Raw genomic sequence first — 18,508 nt, forward strand, 5'->3', positions numbered from 1 at the left:
GTCATGAAAGGCAGACGTGAGGCAGCTGTTGCGGATCCCCTGCCCGGGATCCCCGAGCCGCAGACTCCCACCAGCCATCCATTCAGCCATTCCACCTCATCACTCTTGGTATTGTTAATGATACGACACGCAACACTCAAAACAGCGAAACAACTTGTTTCTGACTGCGCTGCGGCCGCCTGTGACATCACTAAGAAAACGTATAAAAATAAACAAATGGCGCATATAAATAAATATAGGCAATTATTATTGTTCGCCTGCGGATCGATCGCATCACAGCTCAGAAACGCTCGATGTTTATTTATAATTCCCATTGTTTTTGCAGCATCATCAGGGAATTCTTTTGATTTTAAATGGAGGGAGGGTGATTGTCTGAAAAAGAATCAATTAAAGCGAATAATAAAATGCGAACAATTTAGCTGGTGAAACTCGCAATGCAAATGACACTTTTCCGGTGATCCTATGAGATCATCACTTTAGAATTTATTAACCATACGCCAGGCGATAGATGGGAAATGGAAACTTGATATACCGCCGAATAACTCTTCGGTTTCTGATTTATAACTCAATTTGGAGGGGTCCAAAGCCCGATACACCATAACCAACCAGTTTACTCGCCCCAAAGTTCAAGGCAGTGTCGAACCCATGATTATAGGTGGAGATATAGGGGTTCCCTAATAACAGTTATTGGCGGCCATTAGCCAAAGCCACCTAATGGGTATGCAAATATTAGATCATAAACGATTAGGCGGAATTATTGCCATGATGAAAGCAAAAGTGTTACGAACCGTACTGAATTCTGCTCCAATGCCACACTTTGAAATACTTTTCACAGTTTCCAATGGTTTTCGGTGTTTACAAACAAAGTGCTCGGCGCGTGGTCAGATACTCGTACAGCTTTTGAGATACCGAAGAGAATGGGTATCAAAAGAGAACGATCGGGGGAGCTTTCGAGCTTTTTCAGATTCGCAAACACTCTCGTGGCACTTTCAACCAGTCGAGTTTCGCGTTTGATTCGCAGTGGATCGGTACCCGGAGTGCATACTGTAGACCTTATAGAGCAGGGGTTTTGCCACCGATATGCGTCGGATTCGGCGGTGGTTGCGTCTTTAGAAAGCAGTGAAAAACGAATCAGGGCACTATGGAGCTAAGCATATTCGCCCTGAACTGGTTCGATGTGATCTCGGTGGCGCTGACATTTCTTGCGATTTTCCTGGTGCAAGTTTTCAACGTTTATTTGCATATACTCGACGATAAAGTCGACAGCGGCCAGTCGATCGATGTGGTCGACAAGGCCCCCGCCAAGGAACGCCCGATACTGGAGCACCATTCCCCCAGTTCACCCCTAGCCAGCACCTCACCACCCAAGTCCCCCACACTGGCCAACGGAAAGTTGGAAAAGCAAATAAGTCTGCTGGACAACGATAGGTAGGGCTGAACCTCCGAGCCTCAGAGCCCTCGGTCCCCCTTAACCCTCTGTTTACCCCCGTTCTGTTTGAACGTGCCCCGCCATCTGACAGATTTTTGCTGTTTTCCATCGAATTTAATGTCCATTATTGAATGTCCGACCTTTGGCGCGGTGTACACCACTCACTGTGCGTATACGTGATAAGATAACGTATACGCCCGGTTTATTTTTAAGCCTTTTCACGGTAATTGCTGTCGGGAGTGGCTGGGTTCATGACATGCATTATAAACATGTGGCCAAGATAATTCGCACGACTGATCACGGATAGCCAAGTATTTTAATCAACAAGTTTTGGGGAAGGAAGCCGTTGGGATGTTGCATGTACTTTCGAGTTTTGCAGAGGAAGTGGGCTATCTACATCACAATTGGGGTTACCCTTTTATAAGCTTCTGGTTCTTTACTTGGCACTTAGGACTGCGGTTTTCTTTATGCAATACAGTCGATAATCGAGAGCACTATCTTTAAATTCATTAGTAATTTTCTATTTTGAGAGCCAGCTGATGTATTTCGCCACAGAAACATGACTTTGACAGCAGATTCGCTTATCCGCAGACTGTAAAGCTTGTAGGGATCCCGGCCTTAGGTGTATATTTCGTGTTGACCTTCATGTTTCCCTGTCCTACACCCACCACATTGTCAAGTGTTCCCACTCACGGCTTGTGTTTCGTGCTCTTCGTTACTGTTCTGTTCCAGCGGCATCTCATTGGGTTCCATCAACACCTGCTCCTCGGCTGCAGCAAGCCCATCCCCAACACACCGAACACACAATGGCTTCCACTCTTTCCCCTCGCACACGCTCAGCTTCGAGACCCTGGGCGACGAGTAGTAAGTACAAAGTCATAGCCACTCACCCTATTAGCGGATTGTTGTTAACCCACTCGGTAACTAACCCCTGGCCCACCCCTATCAACCTCAGCCACGAGGACGAGGACACCTTGTCGCTGGAGAACCTGTTTCCCTGCGACCAGACCGAGATCTATGCCTCCAAGAAGATCAGCTTCATAATCGACGAGCTCATCCAAACGGAGGTCAACTACGTGAACAACCTGAAGAAGGGCATGGTGAACTACGGCCACCTGAAGGACGTTGAGGATCTGCCCGAAGGCCTGAGTGGCGAGGCCAAGCAGAAGTTGCTTCTGGGAAACGTGGGGGAGATTCTGCAGCTCCACGAGCAGGAAATACTGCCGCTAATGCTGCGAAACCAGCGGGATCTCAAAGGTCTCTTCGACGAGTTTGCCGCGCACTTCGAGGTGAGTGGAGGGGCGCACTTATAAGGGGTGCCGCGTGGGCCGGCCATTAGCCAAGTAGCCGTTGGACGGGTTCCGACATCTCATCTATCAAATTCTTTTGTCTTCCCAAGCACTCGAAGTGCCTAATTTCAACCTCAAATATTTACACACGGCGGAGTGATAAGTCTTTCAACCTGACACCTGCGATTGGCGTCTCGTTTCTTATTGCCTCTTGCTTTGTTGAGGTTTTTATTTTGCTCCCCAGCCTGAGACTCGTGTTTCAATGCAAATGAAGTTTCCAGTGGGTTATGCAAACTCTGGCAGAATTTCAATCAATGATTCGGCTTGTTACTTAATTTTTTGTTTTAAATATTTTCGGACACCTCTTAACAAGTGTGTCACCAGAACTCATTCATATTCCAGTGCGTGTTCCGTACGAACGAAGGTAGTGATTTTCACTGGAAATACTTATCCCAGATCATTTGCAGAATGACGAATGGCTGGCTTAGTGAGGTCCCCGATAAGACTGAAGCAATCAGCGGGACGTCATAGTAATAAAATCAGCACACAGCCGCAAAAGCTCGCACTCAGTTACGAAAATCAGTTGGCAATTGTTAGGGCAAACAGACTTATTTTGTTTTGTGTCTAATGTCTGGGCTGGGGTTCCATTTGCCGGCAGCTGACGTCATCGGCTCTCGTGGGGAGAGTCGACAATGGCTGTTCGGGGCTTGCCGTACGATCTATAGCTATAGAAATCCCCAAATCATCTCGTTAGAGCACAAATTTCGGAATGATTTTCGGCCATGTGGCCATTTTGAGCTAAGTGTTGACAACGCAAATGATCAATTTAAATTGGAACCGAAATTGTCTGAGGCCTGTTCTTTAATATTCTTATGTCATTCCCAAGTTCCGAGAAATCCGAACATAAATTCTGCGCAAGGAAGTAAGCCGAAAAACTGTGCAAGGCAGGTAACATTCTTGCTGGGACCCCCGAGGATTTGGCATCTTAATGTTCGACAGACATGCTAAGCCCCTGGGATCTTATTTATGCATGTTTTCTGCCTTTTATTCGCTTTACCCACAACCACTTTGCATTCTCTCCTCGGCAAACAAACATTTCTGACTCACAGGACCTAGACGGGCGAAAATTTGGCTAAATATATCATAAAAATGCTACGATTTGTTTATACATATTTTCTAAAATTTTACTTTTCCCTGCTCAGTCTTGGCAGCATGTTGTATAAACAAGAGACGCGCACAATTTGTTGATAAATATAATTCTGTGCTGTGAATTTCCTCTCAGACTCGTCGTCGTTGGCAAACTAATGAGCCTTTTCACAAGCAATTGCCAGATCGATTAGTTCTGACATCAATAGAGAGGCCTACTCATGATTAATGCCAGACCAGAGAATCTGAGTTGGCTTTTGGTCCGAAAAAACTGACAAATGGCTGAAGAACCGTCCATAAACAGAGTCGCCTTCACTTATTAATCGGCTTTAAATGGCCAAAAACATCCAGTGACAAGCGTGTCGATCAGGCTTCTCACCCTCGAATCGAATCAAAACAATCACACACGCAAAATCAATTAAAAGTTTGCCGCATTCGGATGGGTATTTGAGTGGTTCCCGGGGAGGGGATCTGAGATTGATGCAATCGATTCGGCGATCAGAATCGCTGAAGATGTTTGCTGCGAAATAAACAAACGAAGGCGATTTGATGGGGAAGCCTCCGGCGGCTATAAATCGTATTTATACAGCTGTGTTCGGAAGAATAATAATAATACATCAAAAAGTAACGTCGAGGGCTGTTTTCTTGACTTTCAAAGACAAACTAATGCCATTTTATGTTGTTATGTTTCGCCTGCTTGAAAATGGTTTCCTATTGAAATATTTTTGTAGGTGTTCCATAATGTTTTAAAAGTACTTACTCTAATTATAGATACGAAGTGTTACTGAGCACTAATGTCTTGCACTTGGCTGTTTACACTCGCACTCGCTTTGAAGTCTATAATTTGTATGGGCCAGCAATGGGTTTGAAATATGGATCAATAAACCCTTTCCCCTTAACCCCGCTGACATTTCGGTGTGATTTATAGCAGAGAGTAAACTTAGAAATAGATAGAAATATAAATACTATGAGCACACCCCTCTCCCCGCACGGAACAAATAACTAAATTAGGCGGAATGCACTGCAGATAGGAATTTCATGCTAATAAAATACACGCCCACCAAAGAAAATTGCGCAATGTGCAAGACATGTACAGAGTGTCACCTTTGCGACCGCCGCCGAGGCGACAATTGTTTGAGGCAGTCATTTGTCCACCCAAACCGCATTAGACATGCAAAATACAGAGCCCCGGGGGAAAGGGAAATATTATGGCTGGCCCCCAGAGATGATTATCATATCATCTAAATGCAGAACTTCCAGACTCGGATTCTGACTCCGCAGCCGGGCGGAGCTAATGAAATTAAAATGGAAAGGAAATCGTTGGACAAGCAATTTTCTTTGCAGTTTGCACCAGTTTCGGCTTGGGAAAACATTTGCATTGGCATTGGCCCCGCAAAGCGACGGGAATTCCAAATTTTCGCTCTGGCTTTGCCAAGTCCGGAGTTACGTGACTTAAATGCTCAAGGAATTATGATTTCGCCACCAGCCAACTCGCATGGGTGTATACATTATGCCAACTATGTGCCAAATGTGTGTCTGAGGCACAAAGGTTTTATGAACTTCAGTAAGACGCCTTATGACATAGCTTTCTGCACTTTTTCTTCCAGAAAAATCACTTTTACTGCTATGTGAGCTTCACCATGGGCAAGAAGGCCTCCATGCAACTGCGGCAGGACAATCGGTTGTGGTTGCAGGTGAGTGCTCCTTGAAACCCTTCGCAAATATAGTAATTCTGGTATTAAAAACCCCTTCAGTCGTACCAAACCTCCATAAAAGACAAGCTGGGCATCGACAGCTTCCTAGTTCAGCCCATCCAAAGACTGACCAGATATCCTTTGCTGCTGCAGCAATTCATATCGGTAAGTTACTGTGTCTTTAGGATATTACTTATCTCTTATTAAAAATGTATCTATCAGGAATTCTACAAAAGTGGAATTAGTTGCAAGCCTGTGCTAACGGCCGTTTGCAAATTGGAGACACGGATGAGGCGTGCTCTGGATGTGGTCAACCAGGCCGAGGAGATACCCAACATCGAGGAGCTCAACGAGGTGACTTCAACTTTATATTTTATGAAAATTAAAAGATTAGAAAGGTAGTTGATATCGACTGGTAACTAAGCCTCATGATTTTCCTCCCCAGTTGGACCTCCTGCAGCTGGGCAACTTCCGGCGATCGACGGAGTTCGACGCCCAGCACTATCCCACCCGGAAAAAGTACCGCTCCAAGGTGTTCCTCTTCGACCGGAGCCTCGTCTGCACGGAGGTGCGCAAGAAGCGGCTGGCCTACCGGCAGCACTACAACTGGGAGCACGTGGAGCTCCAGAGGCCGCTGGACTCGGCCTCCTCCAACGCCAACAAGATCATCAACCTGCTGGTGAAGCAGCAGGAGGGCGGATCTGGATCCGGGTCCAGCGGCGCCAAGCGGGAGGAGTACTCCTTCGTGGCCACGGAGGCGGCGGTGGTGAAGCAGTGGCTCCAGGCCACCCACAAGATCATCGAGATCGCGCGGAACGAGCACGCCAGGAGGAACACCTTCAGCTTGCCCATGGACCTGGTGCTCGGAGTGGTCATAGCCATCTGGCTGATATGGCAGTACTTGTAGATAATCATCGGACATAGGGTTGTATGCAGATTAGCAGTCCTTACACTCGAAACTAAGCGAACCTCGGTCAGACACGATTTACAAAATGTATGCCTAATCAAAGCTCGCTTAGAATCGAACGTTTGGAATAGGTTTTTCACACAATCCAATGTCTACAATGTCCCACCTCAGCACACCAGCCATGTCGCCTGTTCCCTACCATATTCCCCATCCACTCACAACTCTAGATCGTAGATGTCTAAGAATAAAGCTAAGCTATTTCGTAGTCCTGTTCCGTTTCTTGTCCTCGCTGCCTGTCCGAGCGTAAAATAAGCTTGCTGCAGTCGCCTGACAAATATTTATGATAAATTGCCTTTGCAGTGGCCAAGTCCTGTCCTTTCCATGTCCTTGCAGCGGCATGTAAATAGCTCTTCATCTCTTCATCCCTCGCCAAGCACACAAGGCGCCCGGGCACAGTGCACTGTGTGTGTGGCGGCCACCGAAAAATGTATGACAAATCTATTTATTTAGAATTTATGACGGCCGCAGCAGGAAGAAGCCAAGTCACGGTCTACGGAAATCTAATGAACCATCGCCAAGGATGTGAATATGAGCTGCTCAGAGGATGGCTTAGGGAGTGTGTAAAAATGCAGTTTGCTTGGCTTATAAGATACAAATTTAACTTGGAATGTGAGGATGTTTTAAAAAAGATTAATTACATGAGCAACCTCAAAGATACTTTTAGCTATCATTATAACCCAAGAAGAATTGTGATTAATATGGGAGAGTCACAAATGAGATGTCAACAAAATTATTTACTCATCCAGCTTGGGCTAAAGGCTACTCGTCACCGAGATTGGGAATTGAAGTATTCAAGAACATGAGATTACAAATTCTGTGGATAGATGGATCAATTTAATTGAAAGAACTTGAGCCAAATTTGAATCCTAAAAGTAGACTACACATATCCGAAAACCCTCCCAAAAGACAACCCATAAAAGTAATCTTAAATATTTACAGAATTTAAACATTTCCCACTCCTCCCAACCACTGTAGCCAGACTTCGATTGGAATCAAATCAGAAACTGATTTCCCACATTGCCCGGCCTGATTATCCGGTCAACTGATGGTCAAAAAATCATAAGTGTATGCAAGGGAAAATCCGCCTCTCAAGTTTGTTGCAACATCAAAGAGCCGGCGAAAGTAAAGCAAAATGCACTAATGAAGTCGAGCAGCATATGGGAGAGGGGTCCCAGCTGGCGCTATTTGCATGGCCTGGGCTGTGGGAGGGGTGCATGGGTGTTTGTGCTGGGATGTGACAAAATTTGCACAAAAGCAATTTGTTAAAAGGGCGCAAAAAATAAAACGCGACTCCCTTGACATCTGGGGGAATTTTGCCCTCATTTTCCTCCATGCTGTTGCTGTCTAAGCAAATTTCGGTACCCATTTTCCTATCGCCGCCTTATATGTGCTCATTTTGTTGGTTGCTCGCTGTTGGTTTATTATATTATGTCATTTATGTTGGCATGCCGCCATCGCATCCGCTTGTCGTTTGCTCGAGGGATAAAGGATGTGCACGGGGTGCGGATGTGGATGTTCCAGGAAGGCTGAAGCCAAAGGATAATGCCCGTGTTCCTACCAGGCAGCTTAAGTGTATTAATGTCTGTCAAGTAGTTGTCACAAAAGTGACGCGTATGTAAACGATTTGACATTTTTATGAGCCAAAAACGTCGCTGAGCTGAAAAATTACAAAATTTTCCGTCTCGAGCAGAGGATTTTCCCTTCAGCTGTCCTCTCTCAATATTTCTGGGCCATTGGCTCTCGAGTGCTGCTTAATTTTTGTCTATGCCCCTCACGTAGTTTTTGTTCTACACGCTCCACATGTTTTTTGTAAACTAAATGCATAATTTGGAGCGCAAAAAAGTGTGGAAAAAGAAGAATTTGCCAATAGAATTGTAGAATGCCAGGGGCATAATTTATTTGAATTTTTTCGGGGCACGTCGCCGGCGCTGGAGTAGGAGGACGCTGAACAAATTTGCCAAGTAATTGCACAAATTATTGCACGTAGGCGGGCAACACATGATGTTTGGGCGCCACAGATGTCCCCGGGAGATACTTCTGAGCGCCACCACCCACCGGGCTCCTCCCTTTCATGCTACATTAAATTAACTTGACATATTCCACAGCCCACGGACTCTCGCCTGCCACAACTGTTGCTAATTTTTGCTTAATATGCCCCACACTCGCATCCATTGGATTTGTGCGTATCCAATTCACGCCCCAGCGCCAGTTGTTGTCCCTCAATCCACCGACCTTACACCATATCCCAGCCCTTATCTCCCCCATAATCCACCATCCTACAGTTGTATGGCCATCCCAATCCCAATCCCAATCCCATGTAAATGCAGCACAACACTTAGGCACGCATCCAGTGGCACATCTTCATCCATCCCACATCCGTCGAACATTTGCCGCCTCGTCTCCGGATTTGCGAATTCGTTTAGTTCCTTGCTCCGGGTGCTTGAAAAAGTTCAAATTTCAGCTGCGAAATGGCACGTGAAACAATGTGCTTCTCGGGCTGTGGAGTTGGAGTTATCGGGGGCACAGTGGGGTCAAAAGTCGTCGAATGCTCAGTTTTATTTACAACCAAAGTGAAACATTTGATGATAAATATATGTAAGTTGCCTATTATGTCTAGTATGTCATAGTTTAACAGCTTTGCTTCGAGCAAGGAAGTGTTTTTATGTTTTATGAAGATGAAATATATACGAAATCTTTTTTAAACTTTTTTTATTGGTCCGAAATTGCAACAAACATGTATTAGGTTTGGAAACTTATAAAAATACGTATTTTATATTCAAAAAAGTGAGATCCGCCCCACAGTCCTCGTAACGGTGGCACAAATCAAGCAGAGCGACAAATGCCCATGCGAATGTGTGAATTTGCCGACGATGACAACTGATAAAAGATCGAATTGCGCATCTGAATTCCGAGGAGAGTGCTGGGACACGTTCCGCCAAAGGAGCAGGGAGTGAGGGTTAGGGGAGTGCCCTTAAGACCCCGGGTTAGGCATAATGCCGCCCGGCATTAGATAAAAAACAAAGGCATGTAATTTTCGGGGCACGGCCTAAAGCCACAGAACGAGTGGAGCAGCGGAAACGGAAACGCTCGATAATCGCACGGAGTGCAGCGTCATGTGTGTGGGTGGACCGAAGCGCAGGAGGCGGGAGGCTGGCACGTTCGAGGATGAGGTTGCTTCCTGATGGCTGATAATGCGGGGCGGCGAATCACGTTTGGCTGGGGAAGTACCCACTCCCCCACTGATAAATGCCCTGCGTTAAGTGGCATGTTTTGGGTTAAATGCGGTGTAAGATGTGCTAGCCCTTAACCCCTAATGGCATAATAGCATGGCACTGGAAAAAACCCACTTATGGGGATTACCACATCCCGAAGTATATTTCACCTTAATTGTTATGTTGTCGCTTGTTCGAGTGAGTAGGTGCAAGGGTAGTTTGCATACTGTGCGTGTGGCGGCAAGGAATGGTAGATATGAAACGATGGATTTTACAACGTGTGTTTACTTGAAAAGTTACAAAGCGCAGAATGTTCCTGACCTTGCACACTGTGCGTGTGGCGGCAGAGGATACAGAGCCACTGACTTAACCTACTGAAAAAAGTCATTTTATGCAGGGGACACTTTTCCCTAAGTGTAATTGAAACGAGAAATGGTAACTCCGGCTGAATGACAGTTCAGTTAGCAGCCAGGAGGACAACAAGTCGCAGTGGCACCTTGAAAGTGTCAACCTGGGCGCACTGACGCAAATAAATCGCCCATCGTTGGCGCACCTGACGCTGTCAGCATATGTGTGCTCCTCCTCTGGAGGGGACCGGGGTGGGTATCGAGGGGGAGTACCCGCTCCGGCCTTGTACATACATCTTGCTTACAGGACGCCAAATTGAAATTTAAAACGAGAAAACCAATAGAAAACAACTTACAGACGACGACGACGACGGGCGGCCATGGCAATACAAATTGCACCGACGACAGCTGAAAGGCCAGTTCCAGTTCCAGCGGAATCCACCCAGAAATCAGAGGGGAGCCAGCCGAAACCACCCGATCCCAAATGCAATTCGCGCCCGGGACCAGCATACAAATGCCCTCAGCCAAAGGATAATATAATGCACGTTGTTGAAGAATAATGGTCCTGCCAGAAGACAACGTCGCCATCCAAGGGACTAAGCATGTCTGCCATTCCGAAAAAGAGGTCCTGCAGGAGGAACTGGAGCAGGAGCCCCCGCCCTTCTCCAGGATCCCGGGAGCGGACAATAACGATGCCGGCAACGGCAATGACAGGCAATTTTAATAGAATCCGCCGGGGGTGTGGGTACGGACTTAACTTGGTGCGTGCCTTGTCCTTTCTCCGGCAACACGAGCATGAGCGTCGCATCCCGGACAGCTTCAATTTGCACCACCAGCCTACGAGCTCGCAGGTCCTTCCAAGGATCCGCAGAAGGGGTGCGGAAGAGGGGGTTCGGTGTGATTTATGTACAGCCGAAGTCAACAATCAATATTCACATTCGCACAGGACCTGTTGAAATCCATCTGCCTTTTAAATACGTCGTGTGTTTTTAAGAGACTGCAAATTGGAGTCTTTTGTTCAGATAAGATAATAATAAGATAAGATACTTGTTTAGTGGACAGAATAGTACAGGAAATATTAAAATATTTATTGTCCTATGTGCCCATTTAATTATATTATAAAGAAGCACTTCAAATTGTGAATGGTCTCTACACTGTGATTGCTTAGAGTGCCTAACAATTTTTAATTAATTAAAGAGGTGCTCTCCCGCATGCTACTTCAAATTGTAAAACTCATTGCACTCAAAACGATCCCGAGAATGTCTATTCGGAAGCCTCTAATCATCCCACGCGTTCAGAAAAATCGAGTGTTCATAATCTCATCGTATATATTTTGTAAAACTAATAATCTCAGTTGAGTGGCGGGCCAATCTCGAGTTGTTTACAACTTGGCGTTGACGTGGATGGCCAGCACCCCGTCGTCCTCGGAGCTGCCGATGTAGACGCTGGCGCGTCCGTCGGAGCCCACGGAGACGCTCTTGCCGGTGCAGGAGGAGCCGCTCTTGGCGCCGGAGATGACGTCGCAGTAGGTGCCGCTGGGGAGGCCCGTCTGCAGGGACTGGTTCAGGTCGTAGTTGTCGTTGTTGAAGGCCACGAAGCCCTTGTTGCCGCGGCTGAAGGAGATCTGGTTGCTGCCGTTGTCCCACCAGTTCTGGATGGCGTCGCTGCCCACGGCGTTCCTGAAGGCCACCATGTTGTAGATCTGGCGCCACCTGTGCTCGCACACCCAGCCGCCGCCGCAGGAGTTGTCGCTGTTGAAGGTCGGCGAGGCGATGGTGTTGCCGTCGGTGGTGGGCGGACCCTGGTCCGTGTCCGTGAACGAGAAGGAGGACATCACGCGGGGCGTGCCGAAGGGGTGGGCCAGCATGAAGGCGGAGGCCATCTTGTACTGCTTGGGCACCTTGTAGGTGAGCACGTCGGCGCCTCCTGCTCCGTGGCCGCGCTGGTTGTCGTGGTTGTCCACGAAGACCAGCGAGCGGTCGGAGGCGGCGAAGCCCCAGCCGGTGCCCCAGTTGGTCAGGTACTGCAGCTGGTCCTTGCCGCGGAAGACCTTGCCGATGGAGTCGGAGTGGCGGAACTCGGTGACGGCGCCCAGCCCGGTGTACTCGCTCTTGCTGATGGCCTCGCCGCCCATGTCGATCACCTCCTGCACGATGTAGGCCTTGGCCCCCGAGGCGAAGCCGTGCTCGGTGTTCAGGTTCTTGAGGCGGCCGTAGATGACGGCCAGGTCCGCGGGCCACATGTGCTTGGCGGCGTCCACGCGGAAGCCGGCCACGCCGAGGTCGATCAGGTGGTTGAGGAACTCCACCACCTTGTCCTGCACGTAGGAGTTGCCCTGGTTGAGGTCGCGCAGACCCACCAGCTCGCAGTTGCGCACCTGGGTGGCGTCGTTGTAGTTGCTGATGGCGCAGGTGGGGTTGAAGTCCAGCGAGGAGTAGGGCACTCCGGGATAGCTCTTGCTGCTGGGGCTGGCGGTGCTGCCCCCCGTTCCGTAGGTGCCTCCGTCGGCGGCCATGTGGTTGAAGACCACGTCCACGTAGATGCGCACTCCGGCGCTGTTGCAGCGCCGCACCATGCTGGCGAACTGCTCCTCGTTTCCGGAGCGGGTGACCAGCTTGTAGGAGATGGGTTGGTACCGCTCCCACCAGGGGCGGCTGTCCTTCACGGCGTTCTCGTTGACGGGGGAGACCTAGTACGGAGCGGTTAGTATATTCTCGCGGAGAACAAGGAGTTCCATCCCCACCTGCACTCCGGCATAGCCGTTGGGTCCCAGGAAGTTCTCGCACTCGGCGGCGATGTCGTCCCACTTCCACTCGAAGAGGTGCACCATGCCGCTGCGCCCGGAGGCGTAGTTGGTGTCGAACTGGGCGCTGGCCACCGCCAGGAGGGCGAGGCACACTACGGTCTTGGCCAGGAACATCGGACTCTGATACTGGTTCTGGTGGAAGCTAACTTTCACTCTGGTTGGAAGGCCGTCAAAAGCAGCTCCTTTTATAGTGGACCCCACTGCTACCATATCTCGAAGCTTCGGGAGAGTGATTTGTGGCTGCAGGGGATCTTATCGCCCCCGAGGGTTTTTTACCACCTAAGGTGGCTGATTTGCGATTTGTTTGCCTTATCGAAATTCCTGGCAGACGTATTGACTGTAGCTCGCATTTTTTCAGAGATGATTAGGTGGCCGGCTTATTATGGTTATTTCTGTACCACTATTCATCGGGACAATGCATTCCTTTGGTATCGCTGAGCTCAAATATTTATTGGCCACTTGACTTGCAGGCTGCTGGAAGCGTGACCACTGTGAACTATGATCCTTATGGCCAGACTTGTTGAATTATACCTCTAAAGCAGTTTGTAATAATAAAACATTCTTATATTTTACGGAACATTGCTTAATAATAAAATAAAAATTGAGATACATTTTTTAAATATTAAAATAACAAATGCTACTTATTTAAAACAAGGTAGAGTATAAAGTTTGCTGTCAAGACATATACAATTAAGACTTTTCAGTGGGCTTTAACTATCACTGATAACGAAAGACCTTGTAAATCCATTAACTTTAAATTCAGCACATATATTTTCCGCTATGATTTCCATCTGAAACAATTATACTTAATTTCGTAATTTTGAACTTTGATTTCCTAACCGAAATGAATTCTAGTTGTTGACATAAAAACTGAATAAATTAAAAGTGTTATGCACTTTCTGCGGTGATTCAAATCATTTTGAATATGAAATGCGATGTTTGAATTAAGGACACAGGTACTGTAGTATTGAATGGAGTCAGTGAAGGGCTTCACTTTTTTCAACCCGAACTTCCCCGTTCGCAACTCTCGCGGGAATACGTGACTTCTGGCCTTGACTGGCGGCCACTTGATCCTCCGGATTCCAGGACTCTCGAGTGGCTGAATGCTAACACGTAGGGCGACGCATTAATTGGCGCCTGCTGACTGCTGACTGCCGACTGCCGGCCAACTTATCTCTGTCTACCCAGGACCTTTTCGGCTTTGCATGCTCACATTTCCTTCCTGTCGCAGTGCCAAACGAAATTTGCAGCGCCATGGGAAGCGAAAAAAGAGGAAGAAGCCTCCTGAAAGCAGAATGCAACACATGGAGCTAGTCAGACTCCTTGGGGCGCTTCCTGTTGATCCTTGAGCATGTGAGCGAGCAAGGGTCCTGCCACGCCGGATGTCTCTGGGTAATTTAGATAGCTGCAGTTCTTGTTGCTGCCGCTCAAAGTTGCATAATGTCAGTTGGAAAGTGTCGCAGGGCACAGGACATGCGAGCACCCACAGGACATGCAGACATCTTAAAGCTGCGATAAGCCCGCAACGGTTTTTATGAAATTCCTAAGACTGCCGTCGAGGAGGAGCTGTTTGCCCACTGCTCACCCCTTCTGCCATTATTCTCCCTTTTGGCTCTTAGTCAACATCCTCTTTTAATGCGACTGTGTATGCCCGAAGGATTTGTGCGTAATGAAAAACTGTCACGGGGCGAGGGATGAGCCTAAGCCATCTCGCAGGTACTGTGTGTGTGGAGAAATTGAAAAGCGCTAGCCGAGTTCCGGAGGAGCATTAAAATGGCAAATTTGCGAGCAGGACTCCGGGCAGGACATTTATGGCCGACAGACGGCGACGACAGGGACATAAAAACGGCGACGCCTGCGTGATAAGCGCATAAATCAGCCAAAGGACGAAGGTGTTTACCTAGGTAGCCCTTTCCCAAAGCCGATGGCTTAACCCAAGGCGGAACTCCCCCTGCAGACACTTTTTAATATCGGTTGATACCTCAACTGCGACGTGGGGTTACTCGAGTAATTCATTCCGAGTTAATTGTGACTTAAGAATGCAGGCAGCCCGGAGGAGGAAGTCCTGTTTATTACTGGAAATAAAACACACATACCTTTTAGAAAAGGATTTTTTTTTTTTTTTTTATATCAAACCAGATTGTAGTTTTTACTTAACAACATTTTCTTCACCTAAAACCTAGCATCACATTAAGAAACTATATTTTTCTGAAGCATTTACCTTCGTCACAAAAGTTAAGTCGTTCCAAAGTAATTCACATATGCAATAATAGGAATTATAGTTATATATTTATATTTTGTTTAGGGAGCCATATCTTACTGTAATAAAGGAAATTTTAAGATATCCAAATAAATTATAATTATTGTAAAAAGTAATTTAAAATTCTGGACACTAACAATATCACATGTGCTTTCCTTTCCTTCTAAGGACTCTTATTGCAATAGCAATCGCCATCCTAAGGAATTATTTGCGCCGTGTCCAAGACGCGAGTGGAATCTGTTATACCCAAAAGGACATCGGCGAAGGACACGGCACGGAGCTCATTGCTTATGCTCGAACACGGAGCAAATTCAAATTACAAATTATGTTTTCGTCATTGACCCGGGCTTTACGAGAGCCCAGACCCGCCTCCCTGGAACCCCCAGTCACCAGTCACCAGCCACCAGTCACCAGCCACCAGCCACATCCGTATCCGATGGTCAATGTCCGCGCGGTGTCAACTATTTAGTTTCCGGTTTTAACTTGCGCCATAAACCGGGCGTTATGTGTCCGCTTTTATGGCTTCTAGCGACGTCCCGGCTTCATTGTTTCTTAATAATCCGACGAGCGTCTTCGGAGTGCACACGTCCTCGCATTAAGGATGTTTATGGGCCAGACACTGTTTCCACTGGGGCTGTGAGATGGGGATGGCGATGGGGGTGGTGACCCCGACTGCTCCCCGACCCGAGTTGCATATGGCAGACACACACACTTGCTCTGCGTTGCAGTCATAAATGCGCTTAATTGGCAATTTTTGTGTAAGCGTGTTGAAATATTAACACCCCACCAGACTCAACCGACTCCTCCAACTCCTCCAAAAGTTGCAGTAATAAATAGGAAATATGCTCCTGGAGTGCCGGCTCCGTTTCTGCGGGGCGGGGCTCCACTTTTATGGGTCATGCATGAATTTGCCGGGATTTATATGCGGGCTACATGACCTGGATTCTTATGGCCCACAACCAGAACCATTCGTTGGGCTAATCAAAAGATATTTCGGCAGCCGCCCAACACGAGTTGCCTCGACCGCAAATGGACATTGTGATTTTAATACTGGCAACGATTTATTTTATTATTCACAACACTCTGGCTCTCCAGTGAGATTACCCCGAAAGGTAAGAGGTATCCTTTGGAAATCATAACAGCTATATGAACCACCATAATTTTATGAAGTCCTACGAACACTACCCAAAATATAATCACAAAAAGGCTTCACAATTATCATTAAAAAGTTTCATATACCCGAATTTCATTTGTTTTTGAAAGTGGCTGTTGTGTGGTTCCCGAAAAACGAACAAAACATGTGTTAAAAGGGGCAAAGTTTACTGTGGTCACGCTTCGAGCAGACTGCAGGCCGAGTGGCCAATAAATCCCAACGCACCGGATATCAGAGGAATGCACTATCCCGTTGTTTATATTTTCCAGTAATTATAATTGCCGCCAGTCAATAGGTCTGTCCTGAACTCAGATAAGACCTCTTAATCGCGATTTAATCAACTCAACGAGAGAGGAGCGCCTTAGGGGGCGATAAGTTCCCCCACAAATCATTCCCCCAAGCGAGTCTCATATAAAAAGAGCTGCACGCGCAGTCTTCCAACCAGAGTGAAAGTTAGCTTCCACCAGAACCAGTATCAGAGTCCGATGTTCCTGGCCAAGACCGTAGTGTGCCTCGCCCTCCTGGCGGTGGCCAGCGCCCAGTTCGACACCAACTACGCCTCCGGGCGCAGCGGCATGGTGCACCTCTTCGAGTGGAAGTGGGACGACATCGCCGCCGAGTGCGAGAACTTCCTGGGACCCAACGGCTATGCCGGAGTGCAGGTGGGGATGGAACTCCTTGTTCTCCTCGAGAATATACTAACCGCTCCGTACTAGGTCTCCCCCGTCAACGAGAACGCCGTGAAGGACAGCCGCCCCTGGTGGGAGCGGTACCAACCCATCTCCTACAAGCTGGTCACCCGCTCCGGAAACGAGGAGCAGTTCGCCAGCATGGTGCGGCGCTGCAACAGCGCCGGAGTGCGCATCTACGTGGACGTGGTCTTCAACCACATGGCCGCCGACGGAGGCACCTACGGAACGGGGGGCAGCACCGCCAGCCCCGGCAGCAAGAGCTACCCCGGAGTGCCCTACTCCTCGCTGGACTTCAACCCCACCTGCGCCATCAGCAACTACAACGACGCCACCCAGGTGCGCAACTGCGAGCTGGTGGGTCTGCGCGACCTCAACCAGGGCAACTCCTACGTGCAGGACAAGGTGGTGGAGTTCCTCAACCACCTGATCGACCTCGGCGTGGCCGGCTTCCGCGTGGACGCCGCCAAGCACATGTGGCCCGCGGACCTGGCCGTCATCTACGGCCGCCTCAAGAACCTGAACACCGAGCACGGCTTCGCCTCGGGGGCCAAGGCCTACATCGTGCAGGAGGTGATCGACATGGGCGGCGAGGCCATCAGCAAGAGCGAGTACACCGGGCTGGGCGCCGTCACCGAGTTCCGCCACTCCGACTCCATCGGCAAGGTCTTCCGCGGCAAGGACCAGCTGCAGTACCTGACCAACTGGGGCACCGGCTGGGGCTTCGCGGCCTCCGACCGCTCGCTGGTCTTCGTGGACAACCACGACAACCAGCGCGGCCACGGAGCAGGAGGCGCCGACGTGCTCACCTACAAGGTGCCCAAGCAGTACAAGATGGCCTCCGCCTTCATGCTGGCCCACCCCTTCGGCACGCCCCGCGTGATGTCCTCCTTCTCGTTCACGGACACGGACCAGGGTCCGCCCACCACCGACGGCAACACCATCGCCTCGCCGACCTTCAACAGCGACAACTCCTGCGGCGGCGGCTGGGTGTGCGAGCACAGGTGGCGCCAGATCTACAACATGGTGGCCTTCAGGAACGCCGTGGGCAGCGACGCCATCCAGAACTGGTGGGACAACGGCAGCAACCAGATCTCCTTCAGCCGCGGCAACAAGGGCTTTGTGGCCTTCAACAACGACAACTACGACCTGAACCAGTCCCTGCAGACGGGCCTCCCCAGCGGCACCTACTGCGACGTCATCTCCGGCGCCAAGAGCGGCTCCTCCTGCACCGGCAAGAGCGTCTCCGTGGGCTCCGACGGACGCGCCAGCGTCTACATCGGCAGCTCCGAGGACGACGGGGTGCTGGCCATCCACGTCAACGCCAAGTTGTAAACAACTCGAGATTGGCCCGCCACTCAACTGAGATTATTAGTTTTACAAAATATATACGATGAGATTATGAACACTTGAGTGTTTTGAATTTCTGGCATGACAAAATGATTGCAGGCGATAGAGAATATTTGAGGGAGTTGCGGAATTGGTTGTTATCTTGATGGCACACAAGCCCCCCGAT

At 48.7% G+C, this 18,508-nt stretch overlaps 3 protein-coding genes across 4 annotated transcripts; 2 read left to right on the top strand and 1 right to left on the bottom strand.

Moving 5' to 3' along the window:
* The first annotated feature begins 1,003 nt into the window (after positions 1–1,003).
* LOC108023016 (kalirin) lies at positions 1,004–6,730 on the top strand. Of its 2 annotated transcripts, XM_017092250.2 has the most exons (7): positions 1,004–1,428; positions 2,162–2,293; positions 2,385–2,718; positions 5,472–5,558; positions 5,619–5,723; positions 5,781–5,912; positions 6,004–6,730. In XM_017092250.2, the coding sequence occupies exons 1-7, from the start codon at positions 1,142–1,144 to the stop codon at positions 6,463–6,465; spliced, it is 1,539 nt and encodes a 512-aa protein (XP_016947739.1). In that variant the 5' UTR covers positions 1,004–1,141; the 3' UTR covers positions 6,466–6,730. The 2 variants fall into 2 exon arrangements, with proteins under 2 accessions (XP_016947739.1, XP_016947740.1); XM_017092251.2 differs by lacking the exon at positions 2,162–2,293.
* A 4,664-nt stretch (positions 6,731–11,394) lies between these two features.
* LOC108023084 (alpha-amylase A) lies at positions 11,395–13,035 on the bottom strand. The gene is made up of 2 exons (XM_017092337.3): positions 12,828–13,035; positions 11,395–12,773 (listed from the first exon to the last, which is right to left on the bottom strand). The coding sequence occupies exons 1-2, from the start codon at positions 13,002–13,004 to the stop codon at positions 11,466–11,468; spliced, it is 1,485 nt and encodes a 494-aa protein (XP_016947826.3). The 5' UTR covers positions 13,005–13,035; the 3' UTR covers positions 11,395–11,465.
* A 3,702-nt stretch (positions 13,036–16,737) lies between these two features.
* On the top strand, positions 16,738–18,398 carry LOC108022970 (alpha-amylase A). Its single transcript, XM_017092195.3, has 2 exons — positions 16,738–16,965; positions 17,020–18,398. The coding sequence occupies exons 1-2, from the start codon at positions 16,789–16,791 to the stop codon at positions 18,325–18,327; spliced, it is 1,485 nt and encodes a 494-aa protein (XP_016947684.2). The 5' UTR covers positions 16,738–16,788; the 3' UTR covers positions 18,328–18,398.
* The last annotated feature ends 110 nt before the right edge of the window (positions 18,399–18,508 follow it).

The sequence above is a fragment of the Drosophila biarmipes genome, chromosome 2R, assembly GCF_025231255.1.
Source record: "Drosophila biarmipes strain raj3 chromosome 2R, RU_DBia_V1.1, whole genome shotgun sequence".
NCBI lineage: Eukaryota > Metazoa > Arthropoda > Insecta > Diptera > Drosophilidae > Drosophila > Drosophila biarmipes.